At 36.5% G+C, this 24,968-nt stretch overlaps 2 protein-coding genes across 2 annotated transcripts; both read right to left on the bottom strand.

Moving 5' to 3' along the window:
- Positions 1-1,102: 1,102 nt before the first annotated feature.
- On the bottom strand, positions 1,103-4,289 carry LOC137712577 (methionine gamma-lyase-like). The gene is made up of 2 exons (XM_068451672.1): positions 3,381-4,289; positions 1,103-1,904 (listed from the first exon to the last, which is right to left on the bottom strand). Exons 1-2 carry the CDS (start codon positions 4,174-4,176, stop codon positions 1,327-1,329), a joined length of 1,374 nt encoding a protein of 457 aa, XP_068307773.1. The 5' UTR covers positions 4,177-4,289; the 3' UTR covers positions 1,103-1,326.
- Positions 4,290-20,667: 16,378 nt separating this feature from the next.
- Positions 20,668-24,723, bottom strand: LOC137712987 (embryogenesis-associated protein EMB8-like). Its single transcript, XM_068452210.1, has 8 exons — positions 24,303-24,723; positions 24,040-24,168; positions 23,632-23,763; positions 22,867-23,009; positions 22,678-22,775; positions 22,493-22,587; positions 21,774-21,827; positions 20,668-20,988 (listed from the first exon to the last, which is right to left on the bottom strand). Exons 1-8 carry the CDS (start codon positions 24,693-24,695, stop codon positions 20,776-20,778), a joined length of 1,257 nt encoding a protein of 418 aa, XP_068308311.1. The 5' UTR covers positions 24,696-24,723; the 3' UTR covers positions 20,668-20,775.
- Positions 24,724-24,968: the final 245 nt, after the last annotated feature.

Genomic DNA, 24,968 nt, shown 5'->3' with positions numbered 1-24,968 from the left:
CACTCAGGAAAACATCCTTGCACACTTTCCTAGTCTAAAAACAATCTACTATTATTCAAACAAATGTAAGAGATTGACGCAAACTCAACTTACTAGACTCAACACTAGAAGGTAGTCTCGTCCTCATGCTCTTGCTACTTGAGTAGTGCAAATTACTTGCTTTCTACTTGTCTCCTCTAAGTGGCAGAAATCAGAACTTGGTGGTGTAACACTTTAGAGCACGAACCGTTATCAAGGCTTAGCCCTCCTCAATCTTCATGCGTGAAAATGTATCCCTTTGTAACCATCAGTTATACTATAAGATGTTATGCTCAATTTCCCTAGTTTTGCTATAAGATGTTTATGCTACAAGATATGCAAATGGGCTAGAGAATAACTAGTGGCTGCAAGCGCATGATGGGCTCGTGAATGTTTTTGCTAAACCTAATTATTTGACAACCAATTAAAACTCAATCAATTAAAACCCAATTTGATAAAAGCCTTCTACCCAAAAAGTAATCATGGACAATTAGTTAAATCCAAAATCAAGTTTCAGCTCAAAATCAATTTTAATTTTAAACGCCTCACGACTGTTCCTAAGTCCAAGTAAATGAATGAATACACATGAGGTGACTTACAGCGTCATACGTTTCTTCAACACGTAAGCAACTGTCCCAGGTCGCCAAAAAGAGGGAAACTGCAGCAGCCAGTGAGAACAAGGATCCTGATTCCTGACATCAATCTTGATTTCGGTCCTAAGACGATAGACAACTTGAAACCACTACTAAAAAAACCTAATTTTTAGGTGGTGGTGGATTTGAAGTACTTGGGAGCTTTGTGCCCTACAGCCAAGTTTCTGTGGCTATTCCAATTTACAACCTATATTAAGCAACAGATGCTGCAACTTAACTTTCTGCACCAAAAGAATACAGATCTGTTTTCCCTAATTATGGCCCATTTTGGCCAGAAGCTCCATGTGATTATATGATCACCCACATGGCCAATATTGTTATAGGAACGTATGACATCTTTAGAGCATAAAAATAGTAAAAACTGGCTCTCACGCATCATGCGAGCGGCACATGAGCTTATATATGCGAGACACCCTGTTTCAGGATTTTTTTTCTCTATGGAAATTGGTGGTGCCATAAATTTATAAAAGCATTCAGGCAAAATATAGAAACAATATTAGAACTACACAAAGGATAGTTAGGATTCATCGTCCGAAACTGGCCAAGGGAGACATCTTTTTATACAAGAGCAACAACCAACACAGCTATATGCTCTTAGACACTTGACTTATTCATAGACCCACCACAAAACACAGAAAAATACACATGTTTACTTTCACTTCTTATTCAACAAACCAGACTCCTGCATTCTAGAAATTGCCTTCTCAAACTGGCTCCACCTCTGCTCCAACGTCCCAATGTACCCGATCGACATCCTCACCAGCCCCGGTGAGATCCCAGCCAGAGCCTTCTCCTCATCATTCATCTCACTGCTTGTGCTGCTTCCAGAGCAGGACATTAGAGTTTCATAGTACCCTAGGCTCACAGCCATGAACCCAAACTGTGTGCAGTTCTGCAAGAGATTCATGAGCCTGTTGGCTCTTTCCTCAGTCCCCATGTCCAAACACAGAAGCCCTCCGTACCCGTAATCTTTGTTTCCCATGGCCTTGAGAAGCTCGTGCTGTGGGTGGTCGTCGAGCCCTGGGTAAATTACTTTTAAGCCCATCTTCTTCATCCTTTGGGCATAAACCATTGCCCTGTGGCAGTGCTCCTTCATTCTCAACCCTAAGTGGGGAATCCTCTCAGAGAGCTCAAATGCTACCTTGGCATTCATTGTGGGACCCAGGAGCATCAGGGAGCCTTGGTGTAGGTCCATCATTGAGTTCACCAGGCTTGCAGGTCCGCACACAACACCTGCAAAAAATTTATGCCACAAAAAAGTTCAGTATTTTGTTGCTAATCACAAAAGCTACTTTCCAAAGAGAAAATACGAAAGGGTTTAACAAATAATGAGAAATCATGTTAGCTGGAAATGGTGGACGGTCTAGTGGTATTTTTCTTCATTTTTTGAAGATAATATATTTATACATAAATCATTAAGAACTTATATATTAAATGGTGAAATGAAGGATCGAAACATATTTATCTTGATCTAAAATTGTCAAAAAGTTAGAATTGTAAAAGTTTTAATTCCCAAGGTAAAAAATAGATGACGCATTAAAAAAAAGTGATTAAATATTAAACTAATATGACTAGATAAACAAAAATTGATAGAATGTGAATATAACATCTTAGATTATGTGACGATGACATTAGTACTTAAATTATGGTTCTCTTTTATTCGAATTAATATTTTTTGTTTCACCTTTTCTTTTAATTTTTGTACAGAACATCACATGAAATCTTACAGTGAACATGGAAAATAACAGTGAAAAATCAAATCAAGGATCGCATAAGATATTCTAGTAAGAAGAATACAATTCCTACCTCAACTCACCCATGTTAATCATGAAGTAAGGTTGCAGATGGAAAACGACACCAAACAAACAATATCTAACAAAAACACAAACAAACATAAACGTATGGTATCTAAAAATAACACAAGCTAACAAAAACGAACAGAAACACCTGTCTTGCTATCTAAATATAACAAGACATGAATCACGAGTCGAAAAAGTAACACCCTCGCATGAATCCAAACCGGTCCCTTCCCCACCTCGCTAAAAGTATTACTCCCGGTCCATACTTTTTTTTCGGTCTGAACTCCCCATGTTTTTATTATATAACCTATAATGTAAATGAGATCAAAAAAATTTTACAAATCAAATTATGTGTTCCAAATAAGAAAATAAACAGGTTAATTAACACTTAAGTTTTGATTTCCCTAGTATTATCCTTTATCATCAATATGCTTCATTTGCAAACTCATAAAATTTAGGACAATTAACTAAAATAATTTGATATTTGGTTGTAGAGAAGATCAGTTTTTACATGTCATTATATGATTGTGGTCTTTATGTAATCGATTTATTATCGACCACTTAATTAATATGCCATTGTTATTAAAAAAAAAACTGATTAATTTTACAACTAAATGTCAAAAACGAATCATTCCAATTATTTGTCCTAAATTTTATTCTACAGATTAAAAGTACTTAGCACGCATTTACGTAAAATCACTAAATTATGATCTTACACTCAGTCTCTTCGTGAGCGTTATTAGATTTCATTTTTATAAACATCTTTAGATCAAATTTTTTATGTGATACTGCACGTTACCAATCCAGTCATATAATTGACGATATACTGTCGTATTCAATAGTTTTCGAACCGCAGAAGGTAAAGAAAATCTCGCAAACAAACTACAAGGAAAATATTTACTACTTTTACCTGCAATAATATCAGCACCGCCGCTAATAAACTTGGAAATGCTGTGAACAACAACGTCAGCACCAAGCTTCACCGGAGAGAGAACCATGGGAGAAAACGTGTTGTCCACCACAACCGTGACCCCCTTCTCGTGGCCGATTCGGCTGAGCTCCGGTATGTTGGCGACGGTGAGAGTCGGGTTCGACATGCCTTCGAAATAGAGTACCTTGGTCTTCCCGACCTCAATAGCATTCCTCACCATGTCCATGTCGTTGATGTCCACAAACGTCGTCGTTATGTTGCAGGCCCTGGGGAAGAAGTGGGACATGAGGGCGTGGGTCCCTCCGTAGACGGTTCTTGAGGCGACAATGTGTTCCCCGCTGCTGACGAGCTGGAGGAGGACGGAGGATATGGCTGACATCCCAGAGGACGTGCAGTAGGCGGCCTCTGTGCCCTCGAGGGCTGCCATCTGGCGACTGAGATTGAGCACGGTAGGGTTAAAGTGGCGGCTGTAGATGAAGAAGTCGCGGTTGGCACCCAGCTCGCCGGAGAACATTTTGCGAAGAGTCTCGGGCTCCATCACGGTGAACGTGGCGGAGGCCTCAATCGACATGTTGACACCACCGTGCTCACCAAACTCATGGCGAGCACTGGCTAATGCCGCGGCTGGGTCTTCCCAGGCTGCAGCTGCAGCCGAGGACAACAACATGGACTTTTTGGCGGCAACATAGTCTTCGTTGTCTATGTCGTCGTGCTCGGCTCTCTTCTTGCTGTTGATGGTGGGGAAAACTAATCCCTGGGATTTGGTGTCAGCCATGTTTCGTTTTTGCTAATGGAGTTCAGGGTTGGGTTTATGGGGGGGAGGTAAATCAAAAGGGGAGGAGGAGTTGTTTGTGCTTTGGGTTTGGGTTTGGGTTTGGGTTGGGGGGATGTTATATCTTCTATATATAGAGGGAGAAAGAGGAGAGTGAAATTGATTTGTTATTACTATTCAAGGCCAGATTTTGATTTTATTTATTTTCAAGAACAAAGGTTGTTACGATTCGTATTTGTGGCATGCTTGTAGCGTGCCTTAATTGCTCCCATAGAGTAGCACTTCCTTTAAATCACTGGACGTATGGAAAGTTTGAGTATATACATATATATATATATATATAGACACACACACATACATACATACATCTATATATATATAGACACACACACACATACATACATATATATAGCACGAATAGGTGAAAGTGTTAGGTGTCATCAACTATAAAGGGCAAGTCAATAGTACGTATCGTTCCTTTGTTATTAATTTTGTAAAGCCAGCCAATATATGGGTCACAATTTTACCCTATATATTGGGTACTTCGGTTTGGGCAAAGCATATTATTCACTTTTGATTGCCCCGTTGTGAATGGAGAGGGTAGAAAATTTGGGGGAAGAAATTGACAACACTAATTACAAATGGAAGTTTGGAGAAGGTTCTCAAACCCCCTTTCATTATGTGTACCCAACAGTCTAACTCTAAACCCAAAATGCACCTTTTAATTACTTTGAAGCTTTTAATCTACGTGAGATAAGGAAAATCTTTATGGACTGTCACCTCATAAGTTAATGTCAAATTTTCATGTCAACATTATAAATTATTGTACCAAAAATATAAGATAACAAAGAGTCCATAGAGAGTCTCATTTTAAAGAGTCTCCTTAGCATTTCTTTAATATGAGAAGACAACAAGTTCAAAAGTGAAATGATAACATTAGAGATGCCAAAAATTCATTAGTCATACGTTGAAGAGGAAGTTATTCAAAACTATGTATGGGAATGAAAATTTTAAAACGAATTACGTTATTAAGAGTCAACCGTTATAGTGTTCAATTTTCACATTATTACATAACAATTTTACTACCGATGACGTGATAGAAAGTGGCATTGAAAAATACTAACTTCTAGAGGACAAAACACATCAACGAAAACCATAGTTGTTGTTTAAACACTAGTAGGAAAAACCATTTGTTCGACAGATGTTTGGGCGACAAAGCAAAATTTGTCGCGCATATGTGTTTTGCGCAACGAAATCAATAGCTTCGTTGCGCAAAAATGATGCTACTTTGCGCGTCGCACACCTTTGTCGCGCAATAGAGTATGCACAACGAAAAAAAGATACTCGTCACGCAAACTTAGTAAAAATAACGTGGGTAATTGTTTTTTTTTGCATGACGAAGTTTTTCCTTCGGAAACCTTGCGCGACAAAAGCTTCGTCGCTCAAAGTTCATTCAATTTTTGGATCAAAGCATTCAACACATGCGAATTAGCAGAAAACTTGTGCGACAAAGGATTCGTCACACAATGTCCAGTGAGTTTTTGAGTCAGAGCATTCAGTGTATGTGAATCAAAGGAATCAATACCGTATTTAGTGCAGATGTTTGCACGACAAAGGCTTCATTGCGTAAAGTCCCTAACCTTCCTATAAATATGCACTTCTGCTCTCCTTATTCTTCACAATTCTGTTCGTGCTAGAATGGAGGATAAAAAATGAGAGCAGAGCAAGGCCCCTGGGCCCTATGATATGAGGCAATATGTGGAGTTTGCACATGCGATTGGTGTAGCAATGCGGAACAACTGTCCTACTATTGAGTGGTGTTCTTGGAAATATGTGTCTGAGAATGTGAAGAAGGCAGTGATGGATCAAATCTGATGAAGGCTATCGACAACATCTTCAAGTCTCGTTTCCGGGAGTAGAAGTTTAATAATCAACGTGTGGTAGAACTACTAGCGAAGGAGTAGAATAATGGTTTTTATTTTAATTTTATTGCTTATTTAATAATGAGATCTGAATTAGATGTTTTTTTTATTATGAAAGGATTAATTAAATATGTACTTAATGTTTATTTCGAATAAAATTAATGCATGTTAATAAATATTTATATTAATTAATTATGCACGAAGGGTTTAATCAAATAAGTTCTTGATTTATTAAGTATTTATATTGTTTGAAAAAAAATTGAAGACTGAATGGAAAAATTCAAATTTTTTTTTTTCAAAAAAAGAACTTTAAAAAAAAAAAAAAAAAAAGGTAATGCATGATGAAACATGGTTCATCGCACAATTTTTTTTTTTAAAAAGCACGACGAAATGTGGTTCGTCACGCAAAGTGTTATAAAAACGCAACAAAGCATAGTTGGATGTGCCAAAAGTGGAAGCACCATGTTTTGCGTGGCGATTCTTTCGTCGTGCAAAGTCTTTGCACTTTACTGAATTTAACCAGAATGCAGGAAGGCAGAAGTTGCAAAACAATTGTAGCAACTGCCTTCCTGCTGGAATTTCCAACCATTCTAGTTGTGTTGCCATTAATCTCGGAGGTATATTTTCTTAATTAACTTATTTAATTTCCTTTCATTTAAATTGTTTTGTACATAGTTTATAATTGGTGTGAGTTTATGTATTTGTATGCAAACATTTTTGTATGGATGTACAAAAAATAGTTTGCAATGTTCATATGAGCTTAGTTTCTCATGAGAATTAGTTGGATTTTGCGAATGGACGCAAAAACATGACTGCAGTCCAATTAATTCTTGAATTGTCCCAAAGTTTTGGATAATTTGAGAATGCACAATTACATGTTGTATTTTGCGGTTCACGCGTTAGAGTTTGAACGTGAAAAATTTGGTAGCATCTCTTTGCATTCTTCGGGTGCATCGTAGTTTTTTGTATCTACGTCGTGCACTTGAAGAATTGCGAGAAATGCTGCCGAAATTTTCCCATGATCGAACTCTAATGTGTTGGAACCATAAATTACAGCATGTAACTGTGCATTCTCGAATGAGATAGGACCCATAATGAAGGCATAAAGTGGCATGTCATAATTGAAGTTGTTGTAACCCTTGTAAATTTTTTATGTTTACAGGTGATATGGACAAACAGTGGAAACATAATCCTAACAAATATGCTGATGATTATTTGGATGGAATAAATCAATTCATTGATTTTGCAATTGCAAACAACCGGGGTTCAACTCAAATTTGGTGTCCTTGTAGAAAGTGTAACAACTCAATGATTGAATATTTTGTAACTGTTCGATACCATTTAGTCAGAAATGGGATGATGGAGACCTATACTACGTGGAATCGTCATGGAGAACAAATACAACATGCTTCATCCTCACACATTACCCCGAGCAGTGGGACAGTTGAATATGTTGTGGACCCAAATGAACAAATTATGGACATTATTAATGATGTTTTTCCAAACGCTAGTTCGAATACGAATGACGAAGTAGAAGATGACACCCTTCCCACCATGGACAGTGAAGCATTTGAAAAAAAATATGAGAAACTATTAAAAAGTGTCAACCAAGAATTATACCCCTGCTACGAAGGATTTTCGGTGCTCACGGCCATTGTTGAGTTGATGCATGGCAAAATAAAGTTTCGTATGTCGAACAGTGTTTTGATTACTCTTTGAGCATTTTTAAGAAGATGCTTCCAAAGGACAATTGTCTGCCTAAAGATCATAAAAGCGCAAAGAATGTGCTGAATGGTCTTGGATTGGGATATGAAAAAATTCATGCATATTAAAATAATTGCATTTTGTTCTACAAAGATAGTAAAGCGTTAGATAATTGCCCGACGATATTATTGAAGTGTTATGCAAGTTTGAACAAATATTTCCTCCAGCTTTCTTCACAAAGCATGATACACGTCATGATTCACTTGCTAAGGAAGGCACTTCTAGCCAAACCTGTCAACTATTGATGGATGTATCTGATATAAATGTATTTAATCGCCATAAATAATTTAGTTCGTGATGTATGTACGATTTGACTAATTTTACACATTATTTTGTTTATTGATACAGACTACTAGGTGAATTAAAAAATAGTGTACGGAACAGGGCAAAGCCTGAAGGATCAATCGTGGAGGCATGGGTCGCATTTAAGCCACTTACATTTTGTGTAATGTACCTACAAGATGTTGAAACTACGTTCAATCGACAGCAACGCAATAATGACGGTGGTGTGAGAAATGAATTTTTTTTCGTTTTTGCCCAAATTGCACAACCCTTTAGTGAACCAATTAGAGGGGAGTCATTTAACAAAATGGACATGGAGGTAGCACATTGGTTTGTACTTAACAATTGTGATGAGACAATTACCTACCTAGATGAGCATGAAGAGTTGATGAAGTGGGAACATCCTTCACATTTATAAGCCAAGAAGCACCGTGAATTGTTTCCTTGTCGGTTTTGTGAAAATGTAAGTTGTTCATGTTTTGGGTTATTTGCATAATTGTGAATGGTAAACTAACACGTCAACCTTTTATCATTAATTTAGGTGAAGAAATTGAAGGACATGAATTCGCCCGCTTACACTAAAGAATTTTACAACTTGGCTATTGGGCCCCTAAGTGCAAAATTGTACTTCGGTTGTCATGTAAATGGCATCAAGTTTTTGGTAGCTAATTGCGATGGCAAGTTGTGTACACAAAATAGTGTGGTACATGTCCCGGTGCAGGCGACATTGTAGAGATTGATTTTTATAGAAAATTGACAAGTGTTGTGCAATTGCTTTACAAAGACCATTGTCAAGTTATCCTATTTAGGTGTCGTTGATTTGATACAAACCCACGTAGGGTTGGAGTTGTTAAGCAAGACGATAGTTTTCTATTAGTCAACACTAACAGATGTTGGTACAACGACGACTTCTACATTTTGGTAACGATGACCAAACAAATTTTCTATATAGATGACCTTAAGGGCGGGAGGGGATGGAAAGTAGTTCAAAAGATTAAGCACAGAGGGTTGTATGATATTCCTAACCGAGATCCTGCTGACAAAGACGATTATGGTGACGTTGCTAACAAATATCTGGAGACTTCAACGGAACTTGGTGTAGATACATTGCGGGATATGACTATTGGTGCAGATACACTCCGAAACTTGGTAGTCGGAGGTCCTGAAATCGAAATACCGATCGACTCCATTATGATTGACCTCAAGGATCTACTGTGATACAATACGCCCGAGCACATAAACGACGATGTTGATGTGCCTACAGACGAGGAGGAATGAGAGTCTGAATCTAACCAAAGTGAGGATATTTATTCTAGTTTAGACGAGGATTAATGAAAACTTGTGATGTAAATGTAATGATATTTATTAATGGTATTTATTTTGTAATTTTCCTTTAAAATTTGTAAAAAAAATATTTATTTATTTAAACTAAAAATAAATTAAATTTACAAATATGCATAACAACATTTTGGAAATGTTTGTCACGCAAATATTTAAATTTTTTTTTTTTAATTTAAAAACTGGTCACATGACAAAAATTAGAGCACCCTCGTTGCACAAACATTTAAAAATTTGATTCTTTTTGCCAAAATTAGGCATTTTTATTTCAGCGTCTTCACTCTTCTCTCTACCTCTCTCTAATTCTCTGCATGTGAATCTCACTCTATTCTCTCTCTCTCTCAATTCTCTCTAGCTCTTGCTCTCATCACTCACTATCTCAGTCTCTCCCTCTCTCCCTTTCTCGCTCTCTCTTTTTTTCTCTGTCACTCTCCCTCTCTCATCTGCCGCACTCTTACACCATACCATCTCACGGCTGCCGCAACATTACTAGGTAAGCACCCAGTTTCCCTTAATTCAATTATTTATTTGTGTAATTTTTCATTTTTTTATGTTGAATTGTTTTAATTAGAACATTTAGGGATTTAGGGTTCGAATTGGGAATCCTATGTTAGGTATTTAGGGTTCGAATTGGGAATCTTGGATTAGGGTTTTCAAATTGAGAATATTCAGTTATGGTTTTTGAATTAAGAATATTGGGTGATGGTTTTTGAATTGGGCAGGATGCATGGTAAATCTAGTTGCTTTATATGGAAGTAGGTCTAATATGTAAAAATATATGGAGTTTATATATATGTACATGATATAGTGTCAATTTCAGACCTTTCTCTTGCTAATGGTATTAATCGATTAGTAGTTCCATATATGTCGTTTAGATGATACATGAATAAGCACTCATTGAACTTGGACATTATAATGAATCACACCTACCCTTTGTTATACACGAAACTACCATCTACAGCCTTGAAATTCAGATATCTAGTAACGTCAGTGTGAATGAATCTTCCATTGAAGCTAAGAGAAATAGAAGGCTGCAAGTTTTTCGTCCAACTAATGAGTCACTTGTATCCTTCGTAAGTTCTTTTTCTTAGAAGCTTTAAAAATTGTAATTCATGGCATTAGTTTCAAACACCTATTAATAATATCTTAATGTAATGTGTGTTGTTTTTTGAATGTAATGATACCACTATATGTTGAATTGTTCTCATGATAATTAAGTGAAAATATGCACAGAGGTTGTAAAGAATCAAATTATCAGAACAACATGGAGAACAAACCAAAAATAAACCTAGCACTTTTAAGCGATCACTTGTTAGAAATATCAACATTTAAATGTCAGTGTGAATCGACATAAACCAAGGCTCCGTTAGCCATCTCTTGTTAATGGTAAATCTAGTTGCTTTATATAGAAGTAGGTCTAATATGTAAAAATATATGGAGTTTATATATATGTGCATGATATAGCATCAAGTTCAAACCTTTCTCTTGTTAATGATTTTGATTGTTTGATTTATAAAGTTTGACAAGCTTCCCTACATCATTGGGGGGCAGAGTTTTGCATTGTCTTGCAAACTGTTTTCAATACAGGGTTTATTGACTGCATGCTTCCTTGTTGACATGGCGAACCTTTTCTGAGGTTGAATGTAGTGTTTCCTTGCATCTGCATGTTTTGTCCCTTTAACTTTTCTTTTTCATGTTTTGTCATACTGATGCTTGTGCACGTGGTAAGTTTTGCATAAGGCATGTAAATAGGTTATACATACAGGTTTGCACATTTAATATTTAGGCATGTGGGATACTATAGATGTTCCTATTGTGCATGAATATATGGTTTGTGCCTGTATGGGTAATTTGATAATTCGATTCCTTCTTTAATGGTATTAATGAATTTAAAGATATATCTTATTTTTCTTCAAGGTTAGGATGTTTTTTAGTATATTCAAACCAGATTAATTAGTCAATGCTAATCATTATCAACTTCTTATAGATGTCAGTCTCTCATTTTCTGTCTGATGGTAAATCTCTGGTATTCAGGATTTCTACCACTTTTCTTAGCCATAATCTATTCTCTCTAGCTTCCTTGTTATTAATAGGTCAAAGTAGTGGAATGTAACTTTTTTATTTATTATTTTTGTAGATGTCGAACTTAATTTCAAACCACCGGGCAGCTAATAGGGTCAATCAGACACCTTCTCCAGCAGTTAGTGCTGCTACCACTTCCCCACCTAATATGGGCACAACGGATGTCCCTCCGGTCACACCTTTTGGTCCAACAGTGTCTACGGCTCTTGCATCATTGACTTCTTCAGTGATGCATCTTATACTAAGCACACGGCGGACTCATCGACGGCCCCAGAGTTCTGATGAGGCTAAGCAGTCTAGTGAGGCTTCCTTTGTCCATGGAGAGGGATCCCAGACAAGTAATGCATCTTTCTCATAGTATAATCGAAATTTTGAAAGTTTTTTTTGTTGTTGTGAAAATCAAACTTTTAAATTATTTGATTTTTTAGGTAGGTTCATAAAAAGTCATTAGTTACAAAATTCTGTCAATGAGGATACTGAAATTTGTTGGTGGATGACAAAAGAAGATCCCCAATCTTCTTTAGAAAAAGTTGGTTGATAAATTATTTGGCTACACTCTTAAAAAGTTATCTTTCTTATTCTTTTATTTTCTCATTAGTGAAAATTTTAGTAATATGGTGTGTTAAATTTTCAAAGAGACAAGAATACTCACATCAATATTGTTCTCAACTTACTTAATTACATGTGCAATCGAATATATGTGTAGTTTCTTCACAAATTCACTACCATTGATGCAATTAGAAGTGAAAACACTTGATACGAGTTGTAAATTTTGTTTTAAAGTCTCCAATTGGTATAAACTGTTTGAATTGTTGGGTGGATGTGTTGTTTTTGTTGTTATATTGTCTGCAGGTTTTAGGATATGCTATAGTTTTAGGGGTGGTTCTACCGAATTTTCGGTAGAAAATAGAATTTGTCTAATGTTTACTTTGTTTATTTGGTAGTTCACAAAAAACCAAGGGCCTATGTAGACTTCTGAAGACATCAAAGACCACTCACACCACGACCGAGAAGATTACCATTACATGGGATCCACGACATCGTGCGGCTGCAACAAAGAAGCAACACAATGCATTGCCTAGCGACATTGGCTTGGTTATTAGGAATCATTGCCCCCTTTTGTGGAAGTCATGGAAAGCTATCCCACCTGAAGTCAAGGAAGTCGTTCTTCATGAATTATCGGTAAGTATTTTCAACCTCAAATACTAAATTTTTATTAAAGTATACAAATATTATAAATTTTAACTGCTATTTATTTGTTGAGTTTTGCAACATCACTATGAGCTCACGAACCTCGATGCCAATCAAAACCAGTACATCAATGACCTTTGCACCAGTAGGTTCACTCAATGGAAGAGCAACATCCACAAGCATTATGAGATATATGACGGTCCAGAGGTTGCTTTAGTAGTTAGGTGCCCTATAGAGTTGGTGGACCGCCGGGATGAATAGGAGTGGCTCTGCAGCCATTTTCAATATGAGAAATATCTCGTAAGTATAATATATATTTCAATAATATTTAATCAAAAATTTTATATTTTTAAATAATATTTTAATTTTTTTCATTAATTTGTTATAAATATCTAAACTAATACGTTTTATTAATTCAACAAAAAACAAAAAAAAAAAAAAAAAAAAAAAGTGAAGGCAAACTCAATCAATAGGTCGAAGAAGAAACTTTTTCACCGCTCCGGCTCACGACGCTTCTCTTATAGGTTAGAAGAGCGACGTAAGGTAACCGTATATTTATTTTAAGTTTTCATTCTTTTTACTCTCTATTACACAATTGGTAATCTATGTGTTAATATTTTTTTTTATTCAGGGGGTCAAAGTTTCTTGAGATTGACATGTTCAAGAAGGTGTACGTTCAACCTAGGGATGAGCTGACGAAGCAGCTTCATGTAAATTATTTGAATTTTTTAATATTCAATTAGTATTAATATTAATTACATGTATATTAAAATTAATTTATTTATTTCATTTTTCTAGTCCATCATGGTGGAGAAAGGCCATACCATTCTGGAGGAAGTGGCTTCCCAACTTCCCCTAGAGACCTCGATTTTCAAATCATGACGAACACATTCGATTAGACCCTCAGTCGTAGGCATGTGAATGCTCACCAGAGGCTTAGGAAAATCCGCCTTCGGGACCCTTCTGCCTCATCCTCCAGGCAGAGAACAGAAGAGGTCAAATCGCTGACATATGAAGTGGTAGACCTAAATGAGCAGATTGCCGCCCAGCAATCTTAGCTGGCGGCCCAAAGTAGTTTGATGAACCAAATTCGTCTTCAAATCTCTGGCATTCGGTTCCCCGACATTGAAATACCTCCAACAACGACCTCCCAGCCCCCCGCCGCAGCAACTACAACCTCTCAAGTATTGTGACGTGGACGACTACATATTTTAGCTTTTTTTTTTTTAAAATTGTTTTCAAGTTTTAAAATATTTCTTTCCATTGTATGTACATTTTCAATATTTTTTTAATTCAATATTCTTCTTTACATTTTCTATTTTTAATTTGATTAAATTAATTTATACATAAAACAATAGTATCAACATTTAAAAGGAAAAAAATAAATAAAAATGATTTTAAAAAATTAATTTTAAAATATTACTGCGACGGCCTGATGTCCGTCGCTCTTCGTTTCGCGCAATGACCACCAAATTTGTCGCGCAGCATTCATTTCGTGCAACAAAGCACTTTCCTCCGTCGTGCAATGTCTGACATCACGAGCTTTGCACGACATCCTCTTCGCCGCCCAATGTTTCCGATGACCATGTTTGCCTTTGTGCGACAAATGTCCCTTCGTCACCTAAGCAGTTATGCTTAGTAATGAAAGGAGATTATAATTTCTAACCAAATAGTACGTGGTCCTCATTTCTTTTTTGCTTGTAGGAAAGATCAAATACTCAATGGTATCTGAACCTGTTGTTGTCTTTCTTTAAATATTTGTACTAGATGATGAAGAAATCCGTCTTCAATAGTTAAATATCGTTGTATAAAGAAAAATGTGTATTATAACAATTTATTGACAAAATCCCTTTTTTGAGTTATTCACCCCAATCTAATTAGGAAGTTGTCATTGGCCTAAACCCTTCATCAACGTATTCTTGTTGCAAGACCTTCTCTCTCTCTCTATAACCCTCTCTCCATCCAAACCCTAGATATCAAATCTCAGCCATCAGCCCTTTACTTTACTTTGGGGTTGGTAGCTGACATCCCTGCCTCCCCTTTGTCTCTCTACCACCCCGTCATTTCTCTGTTTCTTCCTCCCTTTTCTCCCTCCCACATCTCTTGTTCATTGATTCTTCCTCTGCCCTCCCTCTACCCCGCTTGTCCTCATCCCACCCTTCACCCATCTACCTCTACTTCTCTTTCCCCTCTCGCCACCCTACCCACCTCTTGTGACTCATCTTCTATTGTTTTCAAGTTTCATTTTTTCAGTTTTTTCTTCTTCTTTTTTCAGCAGACCTTTTTTCCCCAGTCTTTTTCCTTCTCCCCACTAATTTATGAGTGGCTTTCAGTAAGCGTTGGTGGGTCGCATCTTCCCCTTTGGCTAGACATAGTGGCTGCTCTGTATGACCAAATCAGATGGCACACTTCTTAAAGACTAATTTTGACAACCGTGTCAACCAAGGCAAAGGATCTGAACTTTGTGCCGCCTTGGGTAGCGAGGTTTGTTGAATTCATACCACTTGGTGCCCAGCAAAGGCTTTTCCGATGCTTTCCTCGACATGTTATGTAGTTACGTCGCATCGTACCGCAAAATTTGACAGTCAACCTCATTGGGGATTGGATTTGATGACCCGGACTTTGGGATCTAGTGTTTTCACGCTGCCCTAGGTGATGAGATTGGTTAATTCTACCGCATTAGATGCTCTAACATGGCAACTATGCCGCCATGTGACCCCAAATCAAATTTGGCAGCAAGGGGGAGAGATGTCATTCCATGTCATGCCACATCAGATTTGGCTTCTAGGTTGGAAAGCAATGATCCTATATTTTATTACTGTTGTTGTTGATTTGGACATTTTGACATTTCCTTTGAAGATACTCTTACTTTCTAACTGTGTTTTTTTTTTTTTTTTTTTTTACAACAAACAAAGAAAGAATCAAATATATTTAATTTATTTTTTTAATGCACGTGTCTCATTGACAACCAATAGAATAAAATCAATTTTAATTATTTTTAAAAGTTAATGCAATTATGAGGCCCAATATAAATAATAAAATAAATACTTAATATTGAAAAATAATAAGATTTAACATTTGTGTTCAATTGGCCGCATCAGCGGCTACTTAGTACTACGATCTAGTGGTATTTCTCTTCACTTATAAGTGAGTAGTCTTAGGTTCAATTCTCGCCAAAGGCGAAGTTGAACCACATTATTGCAAGCTCATTGTAAAGTTAATCCACTCCCTCCCCAACCCCTTAGTCTAAATAATATCGATTGTTCAAAAAATAAAATAAAATAAATTGGCTGCATCACCGATCAAATAAAATTTTGACATATTATATTTAACATCTCCTTTTGAAAAAGCTCTAAGAAGACTCTCTCAAAGTAAGACTCTACATGGGCTCTCTGCCAGATCACAGTTCAACGTCAATTCTCATACCAACATTATAAAATATTATGCCAAAAATATAAGATGATAGAAAATCTATAGAGAGTCTCACTTTTGAGAGAGTCCTTAGACCATTTCACAGATCAAGGATTAGGGTTCCGAGGCCAAGGGTCGAGTCTAAAGTCCAAAGATCATGGTTTAATTGGGACGAGAAGATCAACTTTCTTCATTAAAATGTGTACATAGGACATGAAAAATACTAATTATTTGCCATACAGAAAATGATAAAAACAAGGGTACGTACATCTGTAATGGAAATGGCAAAGAAAATAAATTATGTATGTTAATGCAGGAAAATAATTAGATCATGGATCCAATTTGTTAAATTTTTCTTTAGCACGTAGTCATCAAATTAAGCAGGATTAATAGTAGTACTGCCAGTCACGCTCGTTATGTTTATCTTCTTTCCATGGACATTTCATGAACTACTGATAAAAGTCAGAGATCATGTCTAAACTTTCTGAAACACATACTCATATTCTTGAGATGCAGCGAAACAAAACTAAAAACAAAAAAAAAATTACCAAGAAGATTCAAATGCAAGATTGACAAGCGATTCTGGAAATTTCCAAGTAATTGATTATAGTGTCCAAGTAAAAAAGTTGTGATCCTGAAAAGGACTCTAAATGCATGGAACTTGGCTCGTAATTTGGATTTTTTTTAATTTCGCTTTCTTTTTCATTTTTCTTTCTTTCAATGCGACTGGTCTTTCACTAGGGTTACATGCACTTCATACAATCGTATTTCTTGCGATTGTAAGCATATAATATAAAGTTCAAGCACATCTTATTTTCCAAGAGTTCCAAGACTTTATGTGCAACTAGTACGGACCATCATTTTTCTTCCAAGCATTATAAGCAGGCATGGTCCCAATGAGATAATGCCGAACCCATGACAGAAAGCACAATCTTTATCCTTGTTTAATTGTTCAGACAACTTGTTTCCCAGTTGACTTAGAACGTTATCTACCTGTGTTCAATTCTGTTATTTTCTATCCCACCACCATAGTACTTTACTAGTCACTACATATAAGGTTAGGATCTAGAGACACGTTTTTGACACACATTCTAACACTTATTTGTGGAGTCCACTTTATAATGCATTTTAACGATCCAACAAATGGACGGATACAGTTTTAAAAAGAAAGGTCATTTGGTTTCCCATTTAGAAGATTTTTAGTATACATGACTTTTGAGATAAGACATAAAAGATAAATGGTTCTTTGAAATATACGGAGTGGACCTCACAAAAATATGTGTTAAAATCGTGTGCCTTCAATCCTAACTCCTATGTATGTATGTACGTGTGTGTATATATATATATACACACACATATAATATATATAATATGATATATTATAATATCATATACATATACTTTGAGATTCTCTAGATGCATATTAACTAAATAGTATTCGTAGTTTAGAATTAACACAGACAAAAGGAATCGATGTTTTTATTATAAAAATCCAAAAACAATAAATTAACTAATAAAAACAATTAACTTGCAGTTATGATTTTGTACATATGCATTAGTAAGAAGATAAGGTATCACATGACTAGCTAGTAGATAGCAAAATATATAAATTCAAGCTTTGTCATGATAAAGTGTCAACCTTATTGGAATCATTATCATATAATCATGATTATTCATATTCTAGTCATCTATGTGTTCATAAGAAAAATCCACACAGCACTTCTGATATTAGGTAGCTATCAAATAGCATTGCCACGCACTTGTGACATTATGATTTGGGTTCTTATCCAAACCCTAACCATATAAAAATAATAATCAGCAAATGATATGGAATTCAAAACAAGAACAACAAAAAAATTGGATCTTAGCATATACCCTCGATCTGTGTAGAATGATCGATATTGTAAACGTAGAAAATCCTAAACTTGAAGTTTGTTGCAAAAGCAGTTGGTTGTTAGATGTTCTGTCTTTGAGTACAATTTCTTACTTAAATTGGTGTACAACAATGACCCTGATGGGAGAGATTATTACTAGAAGCCATCGAGTTCACAAACAAACAAGCAGAAGGGAAAAAGATGACGATTCATTCACATATATGCATGGACAAGTCAAGCTATGAACAAAATTAAATGAATATTTGACCTTGGACACATTTCTCAGTCTCAAATTTGGATCCACAACCCCAGCTGAAGCTCTCCACAAAATATCCATCCAAAAATAAATAAATTGAGGCAAAAAAGCCTCCTTCACGAAGTCAAATTTAACACGTGCTAAGTGATGAACATGCAATAGATGTTCCAGTAGAAACAAATGAGATGGGTCAAGGAATGGGACCTAATCATCAATGATCATGATCCATGTATCTTAATCCCCAATTATCTTAATCCAAATTATCTATATCATTAGCAATTACTAGTTAATTAGAATCTTATCCAAAACATGGCCATTGAAACTTCAGAAAAAGTGGAAGAAAATTAACCACAAGGACAAAAACTAAAAGGTGTGGCAACACAACATGGCCATTGAAACTTCAGAAAAAGTGGAAGAAAATTAACCACAAGGACAAAAACTAAAAGGTGTGGCAACGTTGTGTTGCTTCGATCTTGGAGGCTTTCCTTTTTGAATTTTGGATGGCATAAGGAACCAGGACCTTTGTTAGGTAAAACATGACTTGATGGATCTGTTCGCGTGAGTCAGAGATTTCTTTATTATAATTAATATTGTAATTTTTTTAATGATTGAAATTTTCTTGTTGTTACGGAATTTCTTATAACTCTATTCAACTATATAGTTTATATATATTTGACTAGTTTAATAATTCCGCTCATAATGCCAAATTATTATTGTAATTTTCAACAATGAGTTTTACAAAAGTTTCGAGTAGGGCGGATAGGCTAATCATCAAACTGCTCCGGAATAGATGAATCATCAAAGACAATCACGAATGAATGGGCTTAAGAGTTTAAGCCTAGTAAACTATATAGTTTGTATACATAGTGCCTCCTTAGGAGAAGAATACACATAATAATTCAAACCCTAATATTCTAGTACAATTTTATCGGATGCCAACCCCCAACCCACCCAATTGTCCCCCGCATAATCCAATACACATTGTTTAGTAATTAATAGAAGGGATCAGAAGGATCATGTGACCTCTCTGGTCCTACTGGTTTTGTAACACAGTTTCTACGTGGCTCAATACACAATATTTTTAATGCTAAGGTAACTATCTGATTTTCATTTCAATCTTGATCTTTTTTTCTTTTTTTTTTGTTCTACTCAGTACCACATACTAAATTCTTTATCTAGACAATAAAATTTTGAGTTTTAATATTATATTGTGCGTTGAATAAGCACATTCTTAATACGATATTAGTATTACTTAGTTATTTGTGTTTTATATTTTGTGTGTTATTCATGTGCGGATTTGTTGAATACATTCTAACATGCAAAAGTATTTTTTGAACTTATAACTCTCGTTTGTTTTTCTCATTTTTCTTTCTTGGTAGTCCGATTCCTAGTTTTGAATATTTATTCTACTTTTGAAATTATGATCATATTGTCAGTAGTGAATTGTCTTATTCAAGTTTATTTAGCCACAAAATGAAAGATAAAATGTTGAAATTAGCATTCTTTTGGCGTATGAAAGTTTGAAACCTTGAGTTCTAAAAAATGTCCAAGTTCATACTCACATTTAAGTTGTCCAAAATTCGATCCAATCTCAAATTGTCCTCATCCTACCCTTCAAGGGGAAAATTATTATTAGCTTTTCTTAGGTTGGTCAATCACCCAAACAATAATATTCTCTGAAAATTTGGAAGAAGAATTGCAATTGAGTTGTGGAAAATTTTCATGTCTGAATCAGAAAGGAAATGATCAGATTATGCGTTCGTTTAGATAATTATAGATATTATACCAAATCAATTAAATTACTATATTTACAGAAGCAAAAGCAATGACGCAAGGGCTCCCTCACTAGACACTATCAATTTCCATGACAGGAGCACCGATAGATAAATAAGCAAATGGAGTCTAACTCATCACAAGTTCCAATAGCAGAAGCGCACACAAAAAAAGAAAAGCACTTACACGAAAAGCACCTGATGATTCTTGGTATATTGGGAGGACGAAACCAAAGAGATCCCCAACGGTTGGATAAGAAAGACGTTAAAGAGTTAAAGTGGAGCTACTGTGTTGTAGATATTAGAAAACCAGCAAAAGGGATGAATTTTCTTCCTGCTACGAAAGAAACACGTGTGAAATGAATACCAGAACTTAGTACTGATGAACTTTCTTCCGAACATCATAGGCGCCGAAAGCAACGTACTCGTACCATTACACGTTTCGCTTTCATGAAGAATATAACTCAACACTGATGCAGTTTTCTCCATATGAATAATGGATTACATTAAGTGTGCATCATAATTAAAAGAAAAGGTCGATCCGAGGCATAATTGCATGCTAAGCTGCAGTGTACAACAGCATAAAAGTACAAAGAATCATGTGATTTTAGCTTATTTGTATTGAAATGATCATATTCCATCACATTCTTATGAGTACAGTCTGAGAAAAAAATACAATTTGTATATAGCAAGAATTAAGTTTTTCCCAACTATACTTCCAAGATGTGCAAGCCCTCTGAACTCCGGTGCACGCCTTCCAAATTACTAGTTGAAAAGGCTTCAAGTTTTCCTCTCTGCAGATGCTCAAGGAAATCCATGACGACTGGATCAGTCCAAGGAGCTCCAAATGGAGCTTCAGCGCCTGCAACCCACCCTAGATGGCCACCTTTGGGTGTGACTATCAACATGCAGTTTGGATTGTCCTGTGAAAACAGTAAGGGATGTAGTATATTAAAATGCCGATAGTACATAGAAGGAGATCACAAGAGATATGTCCAAAGAAATATTCTTTACAAGCAGAGGGAACACGACGGTAGCTCAACAGTAAACCAATCCATTTGATGCAACTGATCTAAGGAAGATAACCTCTTTCTTTAGATTTTCTAAAAATCCCAAGCATATGGGGTCCGTTGAATTTTTACAAGGAAGAGAGACTCCCTAGTCAATTCATTTTTAAGGGTATTTTCAGTCTAGAACAATCCGTCCGCGCAGCCTTCTCCCCTAAACCCTATCACGTTAGTTAGTATTTCAAAATTTGTGGTTTATCTTGGTGTATAAGGCATTACACATGCTGAATTATATTGAAAATAACAAAATACAAGAACTATTGGAGAATTAACAAATAAACCACTAATCCCTATGTTTGGATGAGGGACTTTCAAAATACCAAGGAACTCTACACTAGATTGCTAAAAATGCAATACAAGAACACTGCCAATAAACTACTCGAGCACTAGAAAGCCACTACTAAAACACTAAATAGGCCACTTAAAAGCAGAATCTTAAATGACACCTTTCAAGGAGTCATTCGGAAGTTCTCTCATATGTATTGCATCTAGTCATTTCCAGGTCTCTCTATCTGACTTTTCTAGAGCATTCCTAACAAATATTTCCTCAGTTTCATTGATTGCACTATTAAGGCCTTCATCCAAAGTTAAGGTTGAACGTAATTTAGAAAATAGTATCTTGGTCTCGAGACACTACAAACCTTGATATCCTCATGAGGAATTCCCCGGTTTGGAGCAATTGGATCATTTTCCGCCTGAAACCCATAAGAACAATAAGTGTAAGCTCATTTGAGTTAGTTGAATACACTTTTAATTATTCCACTCATGCAATCAAAATAAGAACACTATGTTCGATAGAAAGGACATAACTCTAAAGGATGGATATGGTAAGTCATGACGAAGGAAAGAAGTAGTTCTCTCCTCTTCTTGTTTCGAAATGGATAAGCAGTGTGAAATATAATATAAAGCTATGGATTACCACTATCCATCCATAAAGTGGATTGAAGATAGAAAAAAAAAACAGTAATGTCATAACTTGTGCTTATTATGCTCATCAATCCCTCGACCAATCTATTCATTGTTAGAGGGAGATATTATACTGGGCATGGGGTTCCTTATCCCTCTGTTTTTCCTTTCCACTCAAATAAGTAACTTCAAGGATTGACAATCTCCCTCCCGTCACTAACATCTTGCATCTTTCCTTCGCTCTCCCTTTTCTATCATTCCTACCAAACTGGGTATAAGAATACATCGCTGAACAGATATGCCCAGGCTCGATGTGTCTCATATTTTTTATAACAAGTCCATTATAAATTTAACCAGAATAAAAACGAAGCTTTTAGAATCTACACACTTCAACATCGGCTGCAAGATTCATAAAATTTCTATTAACCATATGAAATGTTCGAGAGAAAAGTACCTGAATGCAAAGCAATGGTGTGCAGACATCCTTTATGGAATTTGAACTACTGGAATTGGAGTAGTAGTCATCTACTGACTTGAAGCCAAATGAAACTGCAAGTTTTCATTGAAGGTGTTCTCATCAGATGAATGTCGTGTTATCCCATCTGAAATCAAATGGTTTCATGTACACAATATACGTACCGCGAGTTAGTCCATCATCAAACTCCCTGACGGACTTTGCATTGGCAGCCAACGGAATATTATACTCACCACCCATGTCTTCAAAGAGTCGAGCATGCCTACAATGTAGTGCCGTAAAATTGGGTTATTTATTGATCTCAAGCTGAAATAACTGTTGAGAACATAAAATTAATAATGCATGATATTTACTTCTTGAAAATTTTGCAGAGTGAATTTGCAAGAGCTTTGTCATAAACATTATTAAAGCCCTTATGGAAGTCCTCATCTGCAATGACCAAATTGAAAGGATTACACAACGAGACAGCACCAGAAAGACGGCATGCATTAGATTCCTGCAGGTACCACATCATTGGAATATAAATGAAATGAAAGTGGAGCAAAAAGGGTTAAAGAAAATCCCAGTGCAAATGGTAGGTCCGACTATTTATAAGTGAAGATAAGATGTAACTTCATTGAAAATTCAAGGCCACAGAACACTACTATATGGACATATATGACTAACATTAGCTCTATATTTACATGCCAAGTGCAGATTGCTTGACCAACCAAATCCAACTTGTACACCATTCTATAGTTTAATGGGCCTGCTGAATCCAGATAAACTGTAAACGTTTGTTTCTTTTTCTGCCAGATATATATTTAAGTTCCTATTATATTTCAGCTCAACACATCATTTGTTGGTCTTAAAGGCATTGATGAATTCCGTTGAGCAGAAACAACAGCTTTCTACAACTAGCTAGAGTACTGCCGTCTAAAAGCTACCGCTATATATCAAAATTACCAGCACATTAGACCAATCAGACATACACAACATAAGTAAGCAAGAGCAACAGACACCAAAAGTTTTTAGTAAAAATCAATGATCCAAACGAACAAAACGAAATCCTGAAAGCGATTCGTCAGTCACAAACTATATAGACAGAATGTGAGAGGAAATGAGAAGTTACACTCTACCTGACCCAAGTAGCGAACGAGAATGTTAGCGCCAAGAGACCAACCAACAGCATAGAGATTAGCTTTCGGATACCGAGAACCAACATGAGCCACTACTTCACACATATCTCCTAAAAATGAAGCCGAATAGAACTGCATATCAGCGCCATAAGATAACTAATCACAAAGCTGGCTTAAAAACCACATCAAAAAGTTCAAATCTTCAGCATAAAACTCCCATCAACGATTAAGAACCAAAAAAAAACGAGCTGAACTCGAAAACAACAACCCCACTACAACAAGTATCAATCTTGCCAATTGTAAACGATGCAGCAAAAAATGTTAATTGGGATCAAAAATCAAACACAGAGAATGATGAATTGGGTTCAATTGAAAGACTAGAAAACTGATTGGGCCAAGTGAGAATACCTGAGGAGTTGTTACAGGACTGCCGCCGCAACCGCGGCTGTTGAACACCACCACCCGCCACCCTTTACTTTTGGCGCGAACCAGCATATGCTTCACATACGAGTCATCACTCCCTCCAGTTAAACCAGGCTGCAAAAACACCCATTACCCAAAATCCAAAACTCAATTTCTAACTCAAAAGTTTTCCCCTTTTTTTCTTCTTTATGTAATTTTCTGGGAAACAAACCGGAAATAAAGGAAGAGAAATGTGAGAACGAACGAACCAGGAGAATGAGGAGCGGGGAGTCGGGGGGCAAAAGGCGGTCGTCGCCGGATATCCAGTCGAGGGCAACGGCACCGTCGTCTGCAGTACGGAGGCATTCGCGACGGAGCCTGACGTCGGGAGTGGACCTGTAAAACGAAGCGAATATGGTCTCGACGTGGCGGTTCGACCCGATTACCGGATACGGGTCGTAGGGTCGGGTCAGGGTGGTGAGGGCGGGGAGGAAGAGGTCGCAGCCGCCGCCGAGGATTTCGAGGGACGGATGGGCCATGGGGGCGGCGGATGAGGTGACGAGGAGGGGGGAGCAGGCGGGGAGGCGAGTGTAGCCGTGGAGGTGGGACACGTGGCGTAAGTAGGAGAGAGGTGGTGAGTTGCCCAGGTAGGCTCTGGCCATTGGTTGGTTGGTTTTGCATTTAGTGGATCGCTTGAGGAGTGGCTTTTGGAAAGACTGAAAAAAATGTTTCCTTCTCCTTTCGTTATTTTTCATACGAACAGATGATGATTATATTAAAATAAATATAATCGTACATTTAATTTGGAAATTGGAAATGATGGTCTTATGAAGTATAATTTTTGGTACAATGTTTTGATAACTTTATATAAACCTCCACACATCAAAAGAGTGATTTCAATGACACGAGTATCATTGTTATCTCTTTCTCCGTCA

Source organism: Pyrus communis, chromosome 13, assembly GCF_963583255.1.
Source record: "Pyrus communis chromosome 13, drPyrComm1.1, whole genome shotgun sequence".
Lineage (NCBI taxonomy): Eukaryota > Viridiplantae > Streptophyta > Magnoliopsida > Rosales > Rosaceae > Pyrus > Pyrus communis.
The sequence above is the reverse complement of the archived record's forward strand: the minus strand, read 5'-3'. Positions and strand labels throughout refer to the sequence as shown.